This window comes from Pleurodeles waltl, chromosome 6 (genome assembly GCF_031143425.1).
Source record: "Pleurodeles waltl isolate 20211129_DDA chromosome 6, aPleWal1.hap1.20221129, whole genome shotgun sequence".
NCBI classification, from domain to species: Eukaryota; Metazoa; Chordata; class Amphibia; order Caudata; family Salamandridae; genus Pleurodeles; species Pleurodeles waltl.
This window is the reverse complement of record NC_090445.1, coordinates 347,065,638-347,086,508: the sequence shown is the minus strand read 5'-3', so window position 1 is coordinate 347,086,508 and position 20,871 is coordinate 347,065,638. Positions and strand designations below refer to the sequence as shown.

Here is a 20,871-nt window from a genome sequence, read left to right as displayed (position 1 = left end):
CTCTACAGAAATAGACAAGAGGATAAGGAAATGTATGACAGCAATGAGATCCCATAATACTGTAGAAGCTCTTCAAGAAATAAGAAGTAGCACACTGATATGTCCACAAAAACCAAGACAGACAAACATAAGCTCAGAAACTCAATGCACGCATACATGCTTGCGCAGATGCAAAAACAGATGACACTCACAGGCACAAAAGTATACACAGACATGAAAGGGGGGCACCGATGCAGAGACGCCCAGAGAACTGCACACAGGCGTTCACACACACAAACACACACTTAAGTTGGCACGAAGAAATGAAAACATGACTGAGTCAGAAATGGTGCAGTCGTTGTTCTTAAACAATGACAGGTAAGTATGGGTCACATAAGTACAGGCACAAGTCGGGGGTACACGCAGTACACAGAGTCCACCCACTATTTTCACAGGGTGGATGCCGTCCACCCTGCAAGAAGTGGGCCCCACTGAGATATGCTGAACTTTTCCGGTGTCATTTTCGTACACCAGGACACAAACAGCAGGCGGCGAGGGGGTTTTCATGTTTCAAACTCCAACTGAGCCCATAACAAAAGCCGAATTTAAGTGGCCATCAGAATTCATTTTGTTCTAATTGTGATTGGGAGCTATCTGAGCCTTACACCTAGATGCAAATGCAGGGGAGGGGAAACAAAGGCACGAAGCTTGTTGTTCTCACTTCACAAATACATAAGAGCGGCATGTTTTTTACATTGTTCAATCCCAGTTTATGAGAGTTTTTCATGCACTATGAGAATGTCAGATTTGTTAGTCTTTTCCAGTGTTTGCACAAATAACAATTTGAGTACCACTATTTTGTTTTATTTGTTTTACAGCGCTACTCATCCTGCAGGGTGTCAAAGAGTTTTATATCACACGTAAACATTATACATTGGCAATAAATCCTATAAATGTGGAAATCAATGTATAAAATGTGTTACATAAGACAGTGAGGGTTACAAGGTGTAGGAGTCATATGTCCTTCATAGCTTGAAATATTACAAAAATTACCATTTATGAACTGCGAGTAACAAAAGGATCTCTGTGTTAAAATCGGTAACTCACTTACCTAGCAACAGATGATAAAAGTCTGTCATTTGCAGTTAGATTATGTGCTTTGAAGCAGACACGTTAACTCTCTATGCTACTTTGATTCAAAACTCTGCAGCAGGTGCCTTAAACCCATAAGATATTTGTAAATGTAGACTTTGCAACAAATTAAGCAGAATGGATGTAGTGTCACGTATCTTGTTTCCAATTTTTTTGTGGCAGGGTTCTTAAAAAATAAATGTGTAAGTTGAGGCACAGATTTTGCGTCAGGTTCTGTCACTTTTTTGGCACAAGCCCAACGCAAATTCTCATTTGTTAAACATTGTGATGAGCTCAAATGTAAACATGGTCGTCCCGTTAAACCTGTGTCTCTTCTTGAGAGGTCATGGGTTGTGCTGCCACTTCCTATGATGCTACATGCAATGCAATGTGCCATGACGTCACACACTGTGATGTCACGCACCATGATGTCACTTGCATACTGCCTAACTTGATTAGTCCCCCCACTTTTTTTTCTTAGGACTTGTGCGCTGCATAAGAAACTTAGCAATGAAAAAGAGCAGGCCCTCACAAGAATCGGGATAAGTAGCTATGAGCAGTGTAAAGGCAACACCCTCTCCTCACTGGATTCAATTGGCCATGACAATTTCATCAATCCATTCTCGAAACCAGGTCAGGCGCGAATAGACAGCAGGCAAGGTGGAAGAACAGTTAGGGCTCGTCCATGACGACAGACCAACCAAGTACCAGGCGCCGTATCTCTCGCACACCAGAGGACCCCCAATGTCACCCTGTAAACAAGAAGGCATGAGACTGTCAGAAAACGTGCACTTAGAATGCAGTATAAATAATGGCTCGCTCGTTTAATTGTTTTATCATTAATTTGAATTCATGTCTGCACAACTTTCTGAAGCACCAAATGAAAACAGTTTTAATTTGTTTTGTCTTGACAAAGTTGAAGACTGAAGTAGCCGGCGTTACAAAAAAACAAAGCAAGATACTATAAGCCACAGAAAATGGCGGAGACAAAACCTTGCTCTCACGTATTTATTTATTCTACTAAAACAGTGGGCATGCAATGTCTTTGTAAATGACACAGCAGACATTGTATGAAAAAAAACAGATAGAAATGGGCCAGGAAGAGGGTCAACCAGAGATATTCTAAAAAATCGAGGGATGCATGAATGGCGGACTAAGACCACAGTAACCTCACGGAGATGAGATTATAGGAGACCAAGAATATTTTAAGGTGGAAGATGTGTGCTGAGCCTCTTCTTGAACGCAGAATGGATGATCAATTCTCTAAGATTAAGGGAAGGGTATTTCAGTGCTAGGATGCAAGGAGATGAAAAGTAGTCAGAGGTCCAAAGAGCTACTGAAGGTAAGGTGGAAAACCATCATGATGCAAAGCGATAACTGTGTATATTGGGAAACCATAAGCATAAGGGCCAGATTGAAGTGCTGACTTTGTACCAAGAGAGATTTCGCATCTCAGAGTTTCTTTGCTCTTAAGTGTGATTTCTGCACTCAAAAGAGCCCGGACAGTGCTGCCGATGCTACACTAAGAGTTGCACCACAGTTTTGTTCAATTTTGCAACCTTTGTGGTTTTGCACCTAAATCTAATGATGTGCCTAAATGTGATTTTGCACATATATGTGTTTTTGCACCTAAAGGTGTTTCCACACTCCTGTCTATTGTCCTCCAGAGGAAGGATGTTACAGACTCCCCAGAGATATTGTGGCACAAGCTTCCAGCAGGCATGGCCCTGTGGATCTTCTTCACAGGTAATAAAGTTACAGGCTGTGCTGTACAGAGCAGAGGCTGCCCGGCAAACTCTTTGGGTAAGAAGACCGTCAATCTGGTCTTCCGTCCCCTGGGCCTATTACGAGTTGTCCGCTGGGTCAGTGTGAGGAAACACCATTTCTGCCCACTGGCCCAGTGGGAAACTGTCCACAACATTGACGCTGGCTCGTAATGGATCCGGCAGCAACGTTACAGTGCGTCGGGTGCGAGAGCACCCGTTGCGCTTTTCACTGCCTGTAATTCAAGCAGTGAAAAGCGCAACGGGCTGTCCATGGGAGCCCCTGCACTGCCCATGCCAGTGCATGGGGAGGGCAGGGGTCCCCATGGGGCCCCCGGCATCCGATTTCCGCCAGCAAAAGCTGGCTGATATGGGTGTTGTAATCCCCAGGGAAACGCTGCTTGCAGCGTTGCCCTGGCAGATTGAGACTGCCAGCACCGCCAGGCCATTGGCCGGTGAAAAAGTGACAGTGCCGGCAGTTGGACCGCAACGCTCCTGCCACGGTCATAGTTTGGCTGTCGGCCAAAGCGGCGGTCCGACCACAGTGGGAAAGCTGCTCATTACATACTGACAGCTTCTGAGGGAGTGCCCCATTATGCCCTGCAGGGCATCTTGAGTTGCCTATTTTCCTGGGTTGTGGCGGTCCTAAAATGGGCAGAGGTGCTTCCAATGATGGAAAGAGAGTGACGAGGGGTGGCAGCTGCAGGAGTGCTACACTGTCCCCCTCCAGAAATGGAAAACACAGACTCTAATTTTCTGGGGTCCCGGAATTCAGCACCATGCTAGGATTTCTTATTTTTTTAAGTGCTCCAAACACTAGAAATTATGCTTTAAAGCTGGTAGTACAGCACTCTCTAAGGGCTGTTTGTAGGGCTGCTTCTTATATGGCCTGAGGGTTTAGAAAGAAAATACATGAAATGGCACCCTTTAGGGGTTATTTTTTATGGTTGCATTTATGAGGCCTGAACGTATATATTTAACCACAGATACATGTTTTGATAATTTTAAAATGATTATTGATGTAATATTGCTAACAGTGAGTACTAGTGATGGTTGATTTGCTTTATTGATATAATATAATGGTATTCACCCATGGTTATTGTTCATCATTGCATTTATGCTCAAAATGATGGTGTTTTACCATGTGGTTTGTTGTTCCTGTAATAAAGATCCCTTGATAAAGCCAATAGGCCTGTTTTATCTAAGGTGATACCCCCTTACATAGTGATGTGTGGTCTGGTAGAGGTGAATGGAACACTGTTCCTAAAGACAAAGCACTGGCTGGACAATCATTTCTTGAGTGTTAATATTGTGTGCCAGCAAATGGTGATGAATAGCCCACACTACCTCCCTTGAGTAGGCCTTTGATGGCTCTGCTTCGCTTCCCTCAGAGAGACAGGTGCTACAATGAGGCACTTGGGGCCACATGTAGCAAGCTATTTGCATGTCGCAAACAGCAAATTTCACTGTTTGCGACATGCAAAAAGCACATCGCAATGCACAAACCCCGTTTTGCGATTCGGTTACCTGGTTACCGAATAACGGGCCACATGTAGCAAGCTTTTTGCACACCGCAATGCACAAAGCCAATTTTGTGATTCGGTAACCTGGTTACCGAATCGCAAAACGGGTTTGTGACTCGCAATTAGGAAGAGGTGTTCCCTTCCTAATTGCAAGTCACAGTGCAATGTAGGATTGGTTTGTGACCGCGAACGCGGTCGCAAACCAATTGCATTTTGCACCCATTCCAAATGGGTGGTAACCTATTCGCAAAAGGGAAGGGGTCTCCATAGGACCCTTTCCCCATTGTGAATGGCACTGTAAACATTTTTTCAGAGCAGGCAGTGGTCCTACGGACAACTGCCGGCTCTGAAAAAATGAAACAAAAACGTTTCATTTTTCCTTTTTGTAATGCATCTTGTTTTGCTTTAAGGAAAACGGGCTGCATTACAAAAAAAAAACTGCTTTATTGAAAAGCAGTCACAGGCATGGTGGTCTGCTGTCCGTAGCAGGCCACCATCCCTGTGAGGGCCGCCATTCGCAAGGGGGTCGCAAATTGCGACCCACCTCATGATTATTCATGAGGTGGGCATTTGCGACCCCCTTGCGAATCGCAGATGGTGTCAGGGACACCATCCACCATTCAGATTTGTGACTCGCAAATTGTGAGTCGCTCTGACTCGCAATTTGCGGGTCGCATCTGAAAGTTGCTACATGTGGCCCTTGGTTCCCAGTAAGGGGAAATTGTGGACCTTTTACATGCGCAGGCCTCACATCCAGCACAACTAATAACCCAATATCATACAAGTACTGACATACCATTACAGCATGGTGGAAGACTTCTGTTGGCCGTTGCCTTGTAATTTTCAGAAGGAATTGTGCAGCAGAAACTTAGTGGAGAGAGGTCTCCTTCCATAAAGATCTAAAGGAGAGTCTATAAGACACAATCAAGCCTGAGCTATACACACCGCACATGAGGCCGAGCCTGCACCTCCAGCGCAGATCATTGAGTCAAAGATGACACTGCCATAGAAGGCCTCACAGTCTATATTCATCACGAGAGGAACAGCCGCCTGGTGCAATTTATTTGGAGAAAATAATGCTGTGGAAAGAGGAACATCAAGACAACAAGAAATTATTATTGGATCTGCATTACAAAAAACATAATAACATCAAAGTAGGTGACGAGATGGTACTTTGTGTTCAGTAGATGTGGGGCATATGACAAAAGATGGCAGAACCCCCCTCCCACCAATTTCACAATTCTCCACCAATTTAGAGTTGGGGAAACTGCAATGTTTCCAACAGTGGAGTCTCAGCTTACTCCACTCTTGCAATCGGTTGACATTACGACCAGTCTGCCACTGGACAGCCAGGTCATTGTAATGGTGATCCGCTGTATTTAGGGTGGCACAACTGTCACTGGATTTCAGTGCACCGGACCTCTAAAACTTGAAATAAATCAACAGCCTTGAAGTGCAGGGAGAAACATCCTTATGCGGTAGTGCTATAGTTTTTATTTTTGTTTTTAAAAAAAAACTCCTGCTTTGGGATGTTGTTTTACAAAAAACAAACATTTGTAGGGCAAAGTCAGTGTGGACCCTGACAGGCAGGTTGGGATCTCTAAATTTGGGAGCAGAGGCAAGGGCACCCACTTGGTGGACCTGTGGAATGCCTACTGAAGTCCAAATGACATCCATGGACTGCAAAAGCATACTCTGCAAAAAGTATATATTTCAAGATATAGTATACCAGTCTTGAGCATACATAAATATCCCCTACAAAAACAAAGCTCAGCATTTAATTCCTAAATCTAGCAAGACTCATTTCCCTCATGGATTTTGCCTTATGTAATTTACTCTAACTCTAACCTCAGCATATCTGAGATACATGCTTGATAATGGGATTGTAGGGAGCTATGCACTATATGTAACATTGAGGCTGTGGTACTCTATGCTTTGAAGACTTCATTAAGGGACAATATGCTAGTGTAGCCTATGTTTTCACATGATGCCCTCTTTGCGTGTATCCACCTAAGCTGACATTGAACTATATGCAGCTACTTTGTTGATTTGCACCTTGTTTCTTCCAGGTATGTTCCTTTTGTCTTCCCAACTGCTTCTGTAAATGAGTATAGGGTAATCTCACCCTCATATCTTCAGCAGCCTGTTTCAAGGATGAATTTCAAGTAAGTACTACAGCTTTTTGTACAGGAAGGAGAAAAAATACCATTACTTGGTCTGCCTTCTAATACATATTCATGGTTCAATGTTCTAAGTAACCTCCTCAGCAAATGGAGACCAGAAGACCGTGGACTTGATTTAAAGTTTGACGGATGGGTACTTCATCACAAACACAATGGAAATCCCATTCTGCCCACTTTATGACAGGAGCATTAGGATGTACCAACTGCCAAACTCTAAATCAGGCCCTTTATTCTTAATTTGTAGAATTGCACATATTCTCCTTCCGAATATTTCACTAATGTGAGAGATTGGGTTTTTGGGTGACTGGGGTGTGAGCCCTAGTCAAGCAACATCCACAATCCCTTGCAGGGTGAACCACAAAAAGTCATGAATCTAATCTGTGCTTAACCCTGGGAAGCTTGGCACAAAAAGCAGTCAGGCTAAACTTAGAGGCAAAGTGTTAAGTATTTATGCATTACACAAACAGCAATACAGTGAAAACACAACACAATAAAAATCCCAAACCAATTTAGAAAAATAGAGAACAAATGTAATAAATGATTTGACACCAAAATCATGAAAATCCAAATAATACATCCAGAGTTCAGAATTGTTAAAGTTAAGATTCAAAATAGCATTGCCTCTCTTTTGAAAAATATCCACCTAGGTACCATTACCACCACAACCAACGGTCCAGGAGTGGATGGACACCTCTTGGTTCAAGACTCACTCAGGCTGGGTCTAGGTGCAGGTTTCAGATGATGGGATCCTGTTGTGTCCCTGTGGCTCATGAACAGGAGACCAACTAAACTAGCCCTTAGAGTCACTTTCAAGTCCGATGTGCAGGTGGTGAATCAGGGCTCTACAGCAGGGCTGGCCTCTGAAAGTTCTAAGCAGGCTCCATGCATCAAAGCAGTCCTGCCAAGTAGAGCAGCAGTCTGGCAGAGTGCACAGCAGGTCACAGCAGCAGGCAGTCCTCTGAGAGTCCTTCCGCAGGGCCAGTAGAGAACTGAGGAACAGGTCTTAGAGCCCTATTTTTATACCATGGTGCTCTGCTACTACAAGTTGGCTGAAGTGTCCAGAAAGGTTCCCTGAAGTTCCAGGAATTTCCTGCCTCCCCTGCCCTTGCTCTTAGCTGGCTGCACTGACAATACGGGGTTATTACGCCTATTGTGTGGTAGCAGAGCCCAGCCTATTTAGCTGCAAGTGGGGCTGTGCTTAGCTCTGCCCCCCCGCCCCACATCAAGTCAGTTAATGGCCCATTCAGGCTCTGCTAATCACCCTATTGTGTGACTGTCTGAGGTGAATTCACAAAGTCCAAACTGTCAGTTACACCCAGTCATGTGGCATAAGGCAGGTTACAGGCTGTTATACCTGGCATCCTTGGCATGGTCTCCCCTCTCTTTTTTTGCCTCTGCTTCCTATGTTTTGACTTTGTGCTGGACTTCGTTTTTGCTGATTTTAGTACTCTGGAAACCTTACCACTGCTGACCAGTGCTAAAGTGCAAGTGCTCTCTGTGTAAACTGTATGTGCAATTCGCTTTTCCATGATTGGCATATTTGATTTACTGGTAAGTCCCTAGTAATGTGCACTAGAGGTGCCCAAGGCCTGTAAGTCAAATGCTACTTGTGGACCTGAAGCACTGATTGTGTCACCCACACCAGTAGCCCTGTAAACATGTCTCAGACCTGCCACTGCAGTGCCTGTAGGTGCAGTTTTAAACTGCCAATTAGATCTGGCAAGTATACTCACTTGCCAGGCCCAAACCTTCCCTTTTTTGTACATGTAAGGCACCCTTAAGATAGGCCCTAGGTAGCCCCATGGGCAGGGTGCAGTGTTTGTTAAAGGTAGGGTATGTACCATACTGTCCTGACAGTGAAATACTACCAGATTCATTTTTCACTGTTGCAAGGCCTGTCTCTCTCATAGGTGAACATGGGGGCTGCCTTTAAAATCTTTTAAGTGTGTTTCCCATTGGGAGCAGATAGAGATCTGTTGTTTGGGATCTCTGAACTCAGAATTTAAAAATACATCTTTTGGTAAAGTTGGTTTTGAGATTGTCAGTTTGAAAATCCAACTTATAGAAAGTGGGCATTTTCTTGCTTAGCCATTCTATGCCTTCGCCTGCTTGTGCATTCCACGTCTGGTCAGACTGACAGCTGGGTTGTTATGAATTCCCTCTAGACAATGACACAAAGGGAGATGGGGTGTAGCCTGCATATCCTGATGAGTCTCCGGAGCTTGAGTAGGGAGGGAGGAGCACCTGAAAGGGCTCTGCCTATTCTCACACAATGCAGTCTCCAACCCCATTGTGAGTATCTGGGGCCAGACCTGGGCAAGGCAGGATCTTGTCAACAACAAAGGCTTTCCTTTGAAGTTTGTCTACTTCAAAGGCAGAAAGGACTATAAGTAGTGGACCCAAGACCCTATACTTTTAAAACACTTCTGGATGAAGAGGAATCTCTGCCAAGAAGAAGAGCTGAAGAGCTGGAGGAGGAGCATTGCCCCTTTGTTGTGTGCGCTTTGCTGGGTTGGAATGCAGTTGCTGTTTCTGCCTTAAAAAGGGCAAAGACTGGACTTTGCTGTGTATCCTGTTTATGATGTTTCTCCAAAGGCTTGGACTGAGCATGCCTCCTGTTAAGAAGTCTCAGGGACAGCAAAAACTTCATTTACCAGCCTCTGGGTTCACTTGCTGTGGACTCTAACTTGCCAGGTGGTGCCTATTCCAGTTGACGGGCCCTTGGGAGGGAAGCTGGTGAAAAAACAAAAAAAAAACAGGTGCACCGACTTCGAACGATGCCCAGACGGACGCTGCTCCTGGATCCCGCAATGCCACCTGCAAATGTAGCCATAGTTCCCGATGGAGTGTGATGACCCAGACCGACTCCCAAGGCCCGACGCCGCTGCAGTCTCGCTGCAGTCCATGACTCCGTGAGTCCCAAAGTGCTGTGTCACCGACGTCCATAACACCTGACTCTGCCGGAAGTGTAAGGAACCAACGCTTTGCACTGATTCCGCCTCATCCCCACAGCTCCACAGCAAGGAGCTGGGGCCTCACACCGATGCCTACTTTCCTCTGCTCTGCAGCCCCAGAACTGATGCCGCACCGGATCCATCGACACCTCGATCCCCGACTCCGTGCCCTGGCTTGTTTCCTCATTTTCACAAGGTACTGTACCTGGGGGTCCCGATGGAGTGTGATGACCCAGACCGACTCCCAAGGCCCGACGCCGCTGCAGCCTCGCTGCAGTCCATGACTCCGTGAGTCCCAAAGTGCTGTGTCACCGACGTCCATAACACCTGACTCTGCCGGAAGTGTAAGGAACCAACGCTTTGCACTGATTCCGCCTCATCCCCACAGCTCCACAGCAAGGAGCTGGTGCCTCACACCGATGCCTCCTTTCCTCTGCTCTGCAGCCCCAGAACTGATGCCGCACCGGATCCATCGACACCTCGATCCCCGACTCCGTGCCCTGGCTTGTTTCCTCATTTTCACAAGGTACTGTACCTGGGGGTCCGTGTGACTCCGTGACTAGTGACATTGGTGTCAGATTGTTGGGAATCACTCCGTCACAACACCCTAATATCACCAAATTGAGAAATCTGTGTTTCTTAGCGCTTTATAGAAGTTTAACCCTTGAAAATTCATACCTATGCTTGTGTATGTTGCATTTTTGTCATTTTGGTCCTGTTTGATTTAGATAAATATTAGCTATTTTTCTAAACTGGTGTTGTGTCCATTTTGTAGTGTTTTCACTGTATTACTGTGTATGTTGGTACACATACTTTACCCATTGCCTTTGCGATAAGCCTGCCTGCTGGTGCCAAGCTACCAAGGGGGTGAGCAGGGGTTATCTTAAGTGTGTATCTCCATTACCCTGACTAGAGTGAGGGTCCCTGCTTGAACAGAGTGCAAACTGACTGTCAACCAGAGACATCATTTCTAACACAGACACAGAGGGCTAAGGGCAGGAAAATGGCAACTATTTAAAAGTGGCACATTCATACTTGTGATAATAAATCCAACTTTACCATTAAAGATGACTTCTCATTACAAGTTAATTAGTACCACACCTGACATATCTACCACCTCTGGTTTAGGAATTACAATGTATTATTTTTAATGAGGAATCCTCAATGTTGCCTTATGGGAGAGGTAGGCCTCTCAGTAGTGAGAAAATGAATTTGGTAATTTTTCACTACTGGGACATGTAAAACTAACAAGTACATGTCCTACCTTTAATTACACTGCACCCTGCCCTGTGGGCTACTTAGGTCATCCCTTATGGGTGACGTATATGTAATAAAAGGGGAGTTTAAGGCTTAGCAATGGGTTTTAAATGCCAAGTCATGACAGTGGGCCACTGACTTTAGGCTGCAGTGGCAGGCCTGGGAAATGGTTTAAGGTGCTACGTAGGTGGGTGGCACAATAAGTGTTGCAGGCCCACTGGTAGCTTTTAATTTACAGGCCCTCAGTATATGGTATACCACTCTAAAAGGGAGTTGCATGTAAATTAAATATGCCAACCGGGTATATGCCAATCAAACCATGCTTAGGGGAGTCCTAAGGCCAACAGAACAAAAATCCTGACAAGATGGAGGCAGACAGACAAAAGGTTTGGGGGAAGACCACCCTGACACTGACAAGTCTAACAACTATGATTTGCTTTTTCATAAATTTTGGAACATTTTAAAATCCCTCTTTCAGTTTTCTAGTCATGGATGTTTACTGTACATGTGAATAAACTATATGCAACTGACCCTGCTACCTTGGTGGGTCACTGGTTCCTTCTGCTAGGGAAATCTCTACCATCTTGCATGGCATTAGGATTACTGGTACTCAAGGTCCTAATAGCATTCCTGCACGTCTTTAAGATATTGGGCTGTGGTTGTTAACTCTTTCTACACTGTATTGCGCATGCTTAGAGACTCAGGAGGCACCCACCAGCTGGAGGGGCTCTTTTCTACACCCAATTTATAAGAAAGGGGACAGGCAAGACCCAACTAACTACCGTCTCATTACCCTACTGGACATCAAAGCCAAAGTTCTCGCTTCGGTTCTCCTAAAAGAGCTGGAAAACTGGGTGGAAGCCAATGGGATTGTTCCTTTTTCTCAAACAGGCTTTAAGGTGAATTCCACAACTACAGATAGTATTGTGGCTCTTTCCTATTTAACACACTAGGCCGCCACTAAGACTTTGCCCCCTCTTTATACCTGTTTTGTGGACTATTCTGTTGGTTTTGATGCTGTGAATAGAAACCAGTTGTGGAAGAAGCCTCAAGGCTGGAGTATTCCTAACAAACTATTAAGGGCAATAGTCTCACTTTACACATCAACTTGGCTGAGGGTTAAGCTGTTCCATACTACTATTAGCAGGGAAATCCCCACTGACAACTGCATAAAGCAAGTGTGCATCCTAGCCCAACTTCTATTTAACCTGTTCCAAGCAGACATGTCCCTGGTCCTAAGACATGCTAACTTGATACCGCCAAAAATTGGGAACCCCAAAATCACCCTCTTACAATATGTGGATGTTATTGTCCTGTTAGACCACTCGAGTATTGGGCTTCAAAAGCACTAATTGCCTTTTATGACTAAAACATAACAAACAACATGAAGGCAAACACATCTAAGACCAAAGTAATAACCTTCGGGGGATGTCGAAATATCAAAACTGCCGCTGGAACATGGGTCCCCTCAAGATCAGCCAAACAAGCTTATGCAACTACTTTGAAGTGTGGTTGACTACAAAGGGAAATTCATCTGTGCCATCTTAAGGCCAAGGCTGAATTTATAATTACAAGAATATGTCAGTTAAACAATCTAATAGAAAGCCCCTCTTGAGTACAGATCCACCAAGTGTGTTCAGGGCATCCCTTTTACCAGTGCTAAACCACGGTCATGAAGCTTTTCTGAGACAACTCACAATTTGTGGAAAAGCTTCAAGTCAAAGCTTATAAGTGAGTCTTCAAGCTACTGCTATACATAGGGGGTGTTTTATAAGGTTAGAACTCAGCCTGGAAGGGCAGAAGTGGGTCAATATTGGGTCTTATTTGAAATATTATTACAGGATTGTTATGGCCCCACCCATCACATTGAATTCATCCCTTCACCCTATTTTTGACTTAAAAACGAATCCCTGGCTCCAGTATCTAACTAAAGTGCTCGACTTTCTCCAAATAGATCTAACAGAACTAAACAAGTTGGTGCTTTCTCACACTGCTATTAAGACTGTGTTGAAAAGGCAGATAAAAATACTCTCTGGGAGAACTGACCTGGCAAAATTGAATAATACACCTGTGTTAGCGGCTGTGGCAGCATCTTACACTAACAGCTTGCACCACCTGTTAGCACAACCATATCTAATGTATACGATTAGGAAAGCCTGCTTGACACAAAGCCCTCAAAATTAAGGAGATGAACCCAAAATGGCACTCACTTTCCATAATTGTGGATTGTAGGCTCTCCGGATATAAAACTGAGTCATTCAATCATCTGCTATCCCGCTGCCCGACATTGATGAACGCACGTTGTACTTTATTAAAACCTTTCTTTTTATGCCATGGCTTAAGAACTTGCAATGAGAAAAGGTCAATTGTGTTCACTTTGAAGGAGCCATATGATCTTGCTAAATTTGGGAAACTTGTTTATCAATTTCAAAAGCTGCTGAACGAGAGCACCACAAGCGGCCAGACTTCTACCCCTTAAAGCAGAAGGGTGCAGTAATGTTTTTAATTATAATCCTCGTACAGCCTTAAAGGGCTCATTAACAACTCCCTGCCTTTCTAACATCTTATCAACATTTGATCATCCTCGGTGTGGCGCTTTGCACATTTTAGCTGGTAAAATGTATTTTTTATGATGAATTGTATCGCTAATTACCTCTTTTAGGTTTTAGGCCTTTGATCTTTAACAATCATGACATACTGCACATATGCTTTTGATCTTTTTGGAGTGATTACTCTGTTCACAAAGAAGTGTCTTGCTGAGCTCTTATTTTTCAATTGAAAAAATGTTTTATGATTTTAGGTTGCAATTTTTATAGGTTCATCGTTGTTTTGACATAGGCCTATTTAGAGAAATGTATGCACCTTCTGTCAAGACTGATTTAATTTGATTGTAAAGATGTTAAATAATCACCCAATAAAATTTTCTACGACAGGTATGACGTGTAGCAATTCAGGGTTCATTCACAAAATTCTCCTGATTTTGTGCTAGATTCAAGTGACTACTGTTCCCCAAAGCACTACACATGACCTTGCATGCCACAGATGGCATCATTGATGCCATCAGTCCATACATCACATACGAAAAGAACTACATTCAGGAATGAATTGACCTTACAGAGATTATATTGAGAAGAAATGCCAAATTGCTACTGAATAGAAAGTCTAATGGAGATGCATGGAGATTAAGCATGCACTATCACTGTCTGCAACTAGGTGTTCTCACAGATTATAAAAAGAGAAAAAACTAATGAAGTTCCAGTCATCAGTAGCAGATATTCTCACAGTCATTAACTTCAAATAAAAATCTGTGGTTCCAATATATGAAACTTAGCTGCCTGATTTAAAGTTTGGTGGATGTCCCATCTACCCTGTTTTGAGTGTATTGTCATCTATCCACTCTAAATAGGGTGGAAGGGACACCTGTTGCCTTTGGCAGATGATCCACATCCACTCAACTTTAAATCAGGACCTAGATATCCTTCCACAGATTACTGATAGAAGAAAGGCTACTTCGGTTCCACTCACAAACAATAAACATCCTAAAAATAAACTAGATGCAGATAAAAACCTGCAATACCTTTGCCAAGAACTAAATGTCTTACGAGGATTACATGCTGTAATTACAGCCTCTAATCATAAATATCCTTCCATACATTAAATAAGATGAAAACTCACATGATATAAATACAAATACAAATTGTATAATAGCTGCTTGCAAATAGATGTCCTCACAGAGATCAATGAAAAAAGCTGCTGTAGTAATACTCTGAAGTAACAGATATCTTCACATACATTAAACACTAATACCAGGCTCTAATGCGAATTCCAGCAACTAGATATATGTATACACCTGTATCCAGTGAAGGAGGTAACCTTGATATGCATATCGTCTAAGGATCCAGGAATTGGAATTTTACCTTGAGAAATCATTGTCCTCCTTCCAAAGGGAATAATTTACTTTTCCAATTTTAGTTGACAGATCTTGCAATTCCATCAATGAGACCCAACTGTAAAGATTTCTATCATTTTTGTATTACTACGTTTGGCCCCGAGTTTTTTCACTTTTCAAAAGAAAAACACAATATGATTTTTCATGAAATCAGAAGAGAATTCTCAACAAGAGCATACCCCCTCTTTTCATCCAGGTTTCATAAAATTCCATCCAACATGTTTTTCTGTTTGTGCAACTGTTTTCTCCATATGGGAATTATCATGGGGTCAGTACTTTTAAGATTCTCCCATAACTTTGACCCCTTTGTTAGATCTTCACAAAAGTCTCAAATAAGACTAAACGTGGATATAAAAAACATTTTAGTCACATTTGGGCTGTGCTCTCAAGCAGTGCTTAAAAATTCAAAACATTTCTTCTAATGGGTCAAAGTGTGTGACTAGATGTGATATAACTGGCTTGAAGTACATTTATTTAAATCTTTATTTCAAAATGTCTCTGTCTCCTAAAGTAGGTCTTTGGGTAGGGTACTGGCTTCTGTGGTGCCAATAATCATTGTTTTGTAGTTTTCTAGCTCCAATATAATGGGTTCAATTCACATACAAAGTAGTACATCTGCATCCAAAGTAGTGCACCTATGTATGCGAGCAGATTATCTGGGAATTCACAAATCTTCCTAGGAATATGCTTGAAAACTTTTCCAGGTGATGGATTCCAGGTGTATTACTGAGACCATCATGCAACATCCCCTGTTCCTCTGTGCTGAAAGCCATCTATATACTGATTTAGGTGCAAAGGCAATATAGCCCCCTGAGCAAACACACACTTTTTTCCGCAAGGAAAACATTATTTGCCTTTGGAAAAGCCCTTCCCTGCAACTCAGAAAATCTGGAGTGATCAATTCCCCTTCAACTCCAGGAAGTTGAGTTACTTAAGCCCTTGATTGGGGTAACTTTTGGGTCATTTGCAAGGTGAGAAAGGGCTGAATTTCAGTTTGGAAATGTAAACAAAACTAAATATTTGTAAATGTTCAACATTTACTAGGCTATCCAGGCCTTTTAATTCACACCTCTGACCCCCTGAGAGCCATTTAATACTGAGTATGTCTCCACACTCATAACAGATACACAGTAGTAAAACTAGTTGTATGATGGAAAATCACCATTAAAACTATTGTCATTAAAAAGATTGCCAAAAAAATCACAGTCAAAACATCACATTTAACTTCTTTATATGTATTGACTACAAAAATATATGACTGAAATATCTTCATAAAAAAGGTAAGCATATTGAAGTATTTCAAATTTTAAACATTAAACACTATATTAACTTAAAAAATTAACTTTAACAAATATGTAATTAAAAAGTATATATATATATGTATATATATATATATATGTATATATATATATAAAAAAGTAAAACAAGATTATAATTTATAAACATAAAACAAAAATGTATTTTTGTAAAAATCTAAAACTAATAAATATATCTTTAAATAAATACAATTCTTAAATAAATATTATCAATAGAATAAAAATGCTAACAATTCAATAATAATTACCAGAAGCCGAAATGAAAATTCTTTAAAAAATACATTTCTTACAATGAAAAATATATTTGAATAAAGATACCAATACTTCAAAAATATACTCAAAATATTTAGGATACAATCACTTTTATAGTTTTTTTACAGGAAAAAGCACATCAAATTATGAAACGTGGAGGAGTTACATTCACTACTCTCACTCCAACCTGTGTAACAGTAGAGAAAGTGATTTGATTTGGAGGGGACAGATTTACTATTCTCACTCAAATTTAAGCTAAGCAACAGCAGGGACAGGGTTAAATGTTCTGTATCCACTCCAATCTAAGCAACGGGAGGGAAGGTGGTAAAATATGGAGGGGTCAGATTTGCTATTCCCACTTCAACCTGAGTAAAAATAGGATAAGTGTTGGACTTTGGAGTGGTCAGATTTTTTTTATTTATTTTTTTTATCTTTATTTCGGCCAATTTGGCCATAAAAGATGTACACAAAAAACACACATATGAACATGTAAAACCATCAAGGAAAAGTAAACAGGAAACACATCAGATAAAAGACCATACAATTAAAATAAAAACTTAAAGTTAGATAGGAGCCTGCAACTTTAAAATACGGGTACGAATATGCCAGACATTGGTAAGGAATTTGGCTAGTGCAAACACAATTGGACCTGAAACATCAGTTTTTAAAATTCTGTACACCGGGAGGAACTCCCTAAAACCAAGGTTTCTAATAAGTGGTAGGAGCCAATATTTCCTGGCGGCCTTGTAAGTTGGACAAAACAAGACCACATGCAGATCGCTTTCCTCTGCTCCCACACATGTCGGACAAAGCTTGGTAGATGGCAGTGTTGACCAGGAGCAGGTGTAAGATCGCAGAGGCAATGTGCCATATCTCCATTGGAGGAATAGCTTCCTGGCCAGCACAGGAGACATAGCATCCAGAACCCTCTCCAAGCGGTATGAGTCCTTGCTTTGCGCGAATACAGATGTTAATGACCCCTCGTTCTTGCAGTCTAGGGCCATAGCTAATTTCTGCTCGTGGTAAGCACTGACCAAAGCTCTTCGTGGGATCCTTAGTGAGGCGTTAGCTGGATCCGACCACAGGTCAGGGAGGCCCAATCCCATACAGGACTTTTTTATATATTTTATCCACGGGATCTGTAGAGCTTTAGGGTGGGTTAAAAACTCCCTCAGTTCCGCCCTATAAGAAGAGAGTTCTTCGGTGCTCCATAGCCTTCGCCAGAAGACTATGGGTCTGAGACCTAATTCATCTGCTATTGGTCTCAGACCCAGATCCATCCTCAGGGGGAGGAGCGGAGTACTGGACGGGAGTGCTACTATCTGTCTAATGAAGTTGTTCTCAGTTATAGACAAACTGCAGGAAGATGTGTGACCCGTACATCAGAGCTCCTCTAGCCTGTGCCTTGTATATTTGGATAAGCGGCCCCAGCGGTCGATATGTAGAGCTTCTCATCAACCGAGCAATGCCGCCAGTGGTCTGCACTAATTTAAGATTAACCCTAGTCTGGTGAGTTCCCCAGGACATGGTTTCATTCAACGTTACACCTAGATATTCAAAGGTGGAGACTCTCTCTAAACGTGAAGCTCCCAGTAAGGGGTTCGGGCGTGATCTTGGGGTTGGGTTCATAACCATAAACTTGGTTTTGTTAGCATTGATTTCTAACCCCCTATCTGTGCAAAAAGCCACAAAAGAATCAAGGATCCTCTGTATCCCCATGGGGGTTTTGGACAGCAGCAGGGTGTCATCTGCAAACATGATTGCAGGCACCCTGCTGCCATTCAATTTTGGGGCATCAGTGTATTCAGTTCCATTGAGATGGGCGATTACCCCGTTGACGAAGAGGCAGAACAGGGTCGGTGCCAATACACAGCCCTGTCTAACCCCCCTGTCAACGGGGAATCTGTACGTTAATTCCCCGTATTTCCCGCACCTGACCCGGGCATAGTTATTATGGTGCAATCTCTTTAAAATTATCAGGATGTCTGGGGGGACCCCCATCTCAGCCAGAACACTCCAGAGTTTCCCTCTGGGCACGAGGTCGAACGCAGCACTCAGGTCCACAAATATAGTGTATAAACTACCCCCTTCCAATATTGCTGCCCTCCAATAGATAACGTTCAGACGAAAAACCTGGTCCACTGTAGAAACTCCCTTTCTAAATCCCGCCTGATACGGACTGAGGGCACCCGTTTCTTCCACCCAGTCCTGAAGCCGATTCAGCAGTATCCTGCCAAACAGCTTCTGTGACACGTCAATTAGACTGATTGGTCTGTAGTTGGCTGGGAGCAGGGGCGAGCCCTTTTTAAATATAGGAACCACCTCTGCCCCCAGCCAAGTACTCGGAATTTTCATGCCACACAAAACTCCATTAAACACTGCAGCCAGATAGGGGGCCCAAAAACCGGGCTCCTGCTTTAACAGGTCCCCGGGCAGGCCGTCCAATCCTGGCGCCTTTCCAGCTTTAAGTCCCATTAGTGCTACCTTCACCTCCCCCACTGTTATCAAATCCCCGCCATACTCTACCAGTCCAGTACCGAAATCAATCTTAGTTTCTCCCTGCTCGGAACTGTAGAGAGACTGGAAGTGTGCCTGCCACACCCCTGCTGCAATATTTGGTTCTATTGCCGAATGGAGGTTCCCCGACCCCCCGTTTACTACTCTCCAAAACATTCGGTGGTCTCTTGTTGCGAGGGAAGTGGTAAGCTCCTCCCACTGGTTCTCCTCCCATTCGGTTTTAGCATGGATGACCAGTTTTTTATAAGCCCGTCTACTTTCTCGCAGCTTCTCTCTATCTGTTCCCTCCTTGATGCATCTGAGGAGTTCTCCCTTTGCCTTCCTGCAGACTGCATTGTACCATAAGGAGTTATGTTGTTGGATCCTCTTCTGATTCTGAACCCTGGTAAAAAGCTCAGAGGCCGCTCCCTTTATAAGGTCCTCATGAGCCTGATATAATTTCTCATGGTGGAATAGTAGTTCAGGTTTGGACTCCCCCATGGTTGTTATGGAGGCCTTTGGCCCAGGATGGCTAAGATCGAGTTCAAGGGCGTTATGGTCACTATCCAGTCTCTCCACCACCCTAAAGTCCAGGATAGAAGACCAGTTCACTATCTGTACAAGAGCATAGTCCAAGCGGGACTCTCTTCCCACTCTGTTGTACGTGGTTTTGCTTGGTACATCAGACTTAATACGTCCATTGCAGGCTCTAATTCCATGCTTTAGGGTGAGAGCAGTAATCTGCAAAGCCACAGGCGTCCATGCCTTTGGGGAAGGTGCTACAACAGAGGGTACTGACCACCTGAACTCTTCTTCCATGGGAGATCCCTCTACGAGACCGACCAACGGCTCGAAATGGGAATTTAAATCCCCTCCCACTATGTAAGGGATATCTCTTGGCATTTCCGCTAAATATACTGAGAGCTCCTCTATAGTGGGGGATTCACGCGAAGCTCCCACTGGCCTGGAGTAAATATTTATCAGGGCAAGTTTCGCTAGGTTCGGCCAGGCTAATAAAACCACTAGGATATCATCTGATGGCACGGGTAGGCGTGAAGCCTGACATCCTAAGTGGGAAGCCACCCAAGTTGTGAGTCCACCAGAGGGGCGGCCCTTACCCTCCCACCTAGCCGAGATGGAAAATGACTCGTAACCTTGATGGTTGTAATCTTCCCTTGCCCAAGTCTCTTGGAACATGCAAACATCCCCGGACTCAATGTAAGTTATCCAATCTTGGGTGCCCAGTTTGCTGGCTAAACCAGCCACATTCCACCAAATTAGTCTCATGTGCGCTGGGGAAGCCACAGAACAGATTGCAGGGATGGAGTGGGGGGAAGAGCCAGTACCAAAGCCAGAAACTACACCAATTACTCTAACAGGGTCATTTTCAGAAGTGGGTTCAGCCGGATCAGGCAGTTTACTGGGACCATTATCCGAGGTCACAGGATTTGAGTTCGGGTTTGGGGGCAGTCAGTCCACACCATCCAGACCATTCAGACAGTTAAAACGATTGTGGTCCAAAAAGGGAGTCTCCGAAGGTCGATAAACTGGACGTGGAGCATATCCCCTATGTCTAGATCTTCATTCCACCCTTGTCCAGTTACCTTGTGACAAGTCATGGTGCAAGCGAATGGGAGGGAAAAAGAAAGAAACTGGCAAAGTCTGTATGGTAGAATCCAGTGATCTATTTGACCCAGCACAAATGTATAGTACTGTTCCAGGGTCTCGAAAAAACACAATGATACAGTCCCCTGCTATTGATTTCCCCGACTTCCCCAACCATGGTACCCTTCTTACCATAATGATCTCATTGTTGAGGTGAGCTGGAAGAGGTCTGTTCCAATTCAACCATTTAATGGTTTTCCTCTTGAGTGAGTGATAGTTCTCATTTTCACCCAATTCTAGAGAGGGAACACCAGCCAACACCACCATGAGGCTGTTAGCCTCTAGTGGTAAGTCGGGTCCTCGTGGTCTAGGGGCAGGCTTACCAGGGAGTATACGTTGGAGTGCTGGGCCATCTGTTTCTGATGGTAGGATGTTAGAGTTAGTAGGTAAAATTGGAACTGGG

The 20,871-nt window shown here is 43.5% G+C and overlaps 1 protein-coding gene across 1 annotated transcript in view; it reads right to left on the bottom strand.

Moving 5' to 3' along the window:
* Positions 1-322: 322 nt before the first annotated feature.
* LOC138299730 (chymotrypsinogen B-like) overlaps positions 323-20,871 on the bottom strand; it is a 72,118-nt gene continuing 51,569 nt past the window's right edge. Inside the window, exons 6-7 of the mRNA XM_069238251.1 lie at positions 5,342-5,475; positions 323-1,862 (exon numbers count right to left, since the gene is read on the bottom strand). Of these exons, the coding sequence (XP_069094352.1) occupies positions 1,701-1,862; positions 5,342-5,475 (296 nt within the window). The 3' untranslated portion in view covers positions 323-1,700. The remainder of the gene's footprint in view (positions 1,863-5,341; positions 5,476-20,871) is intronic.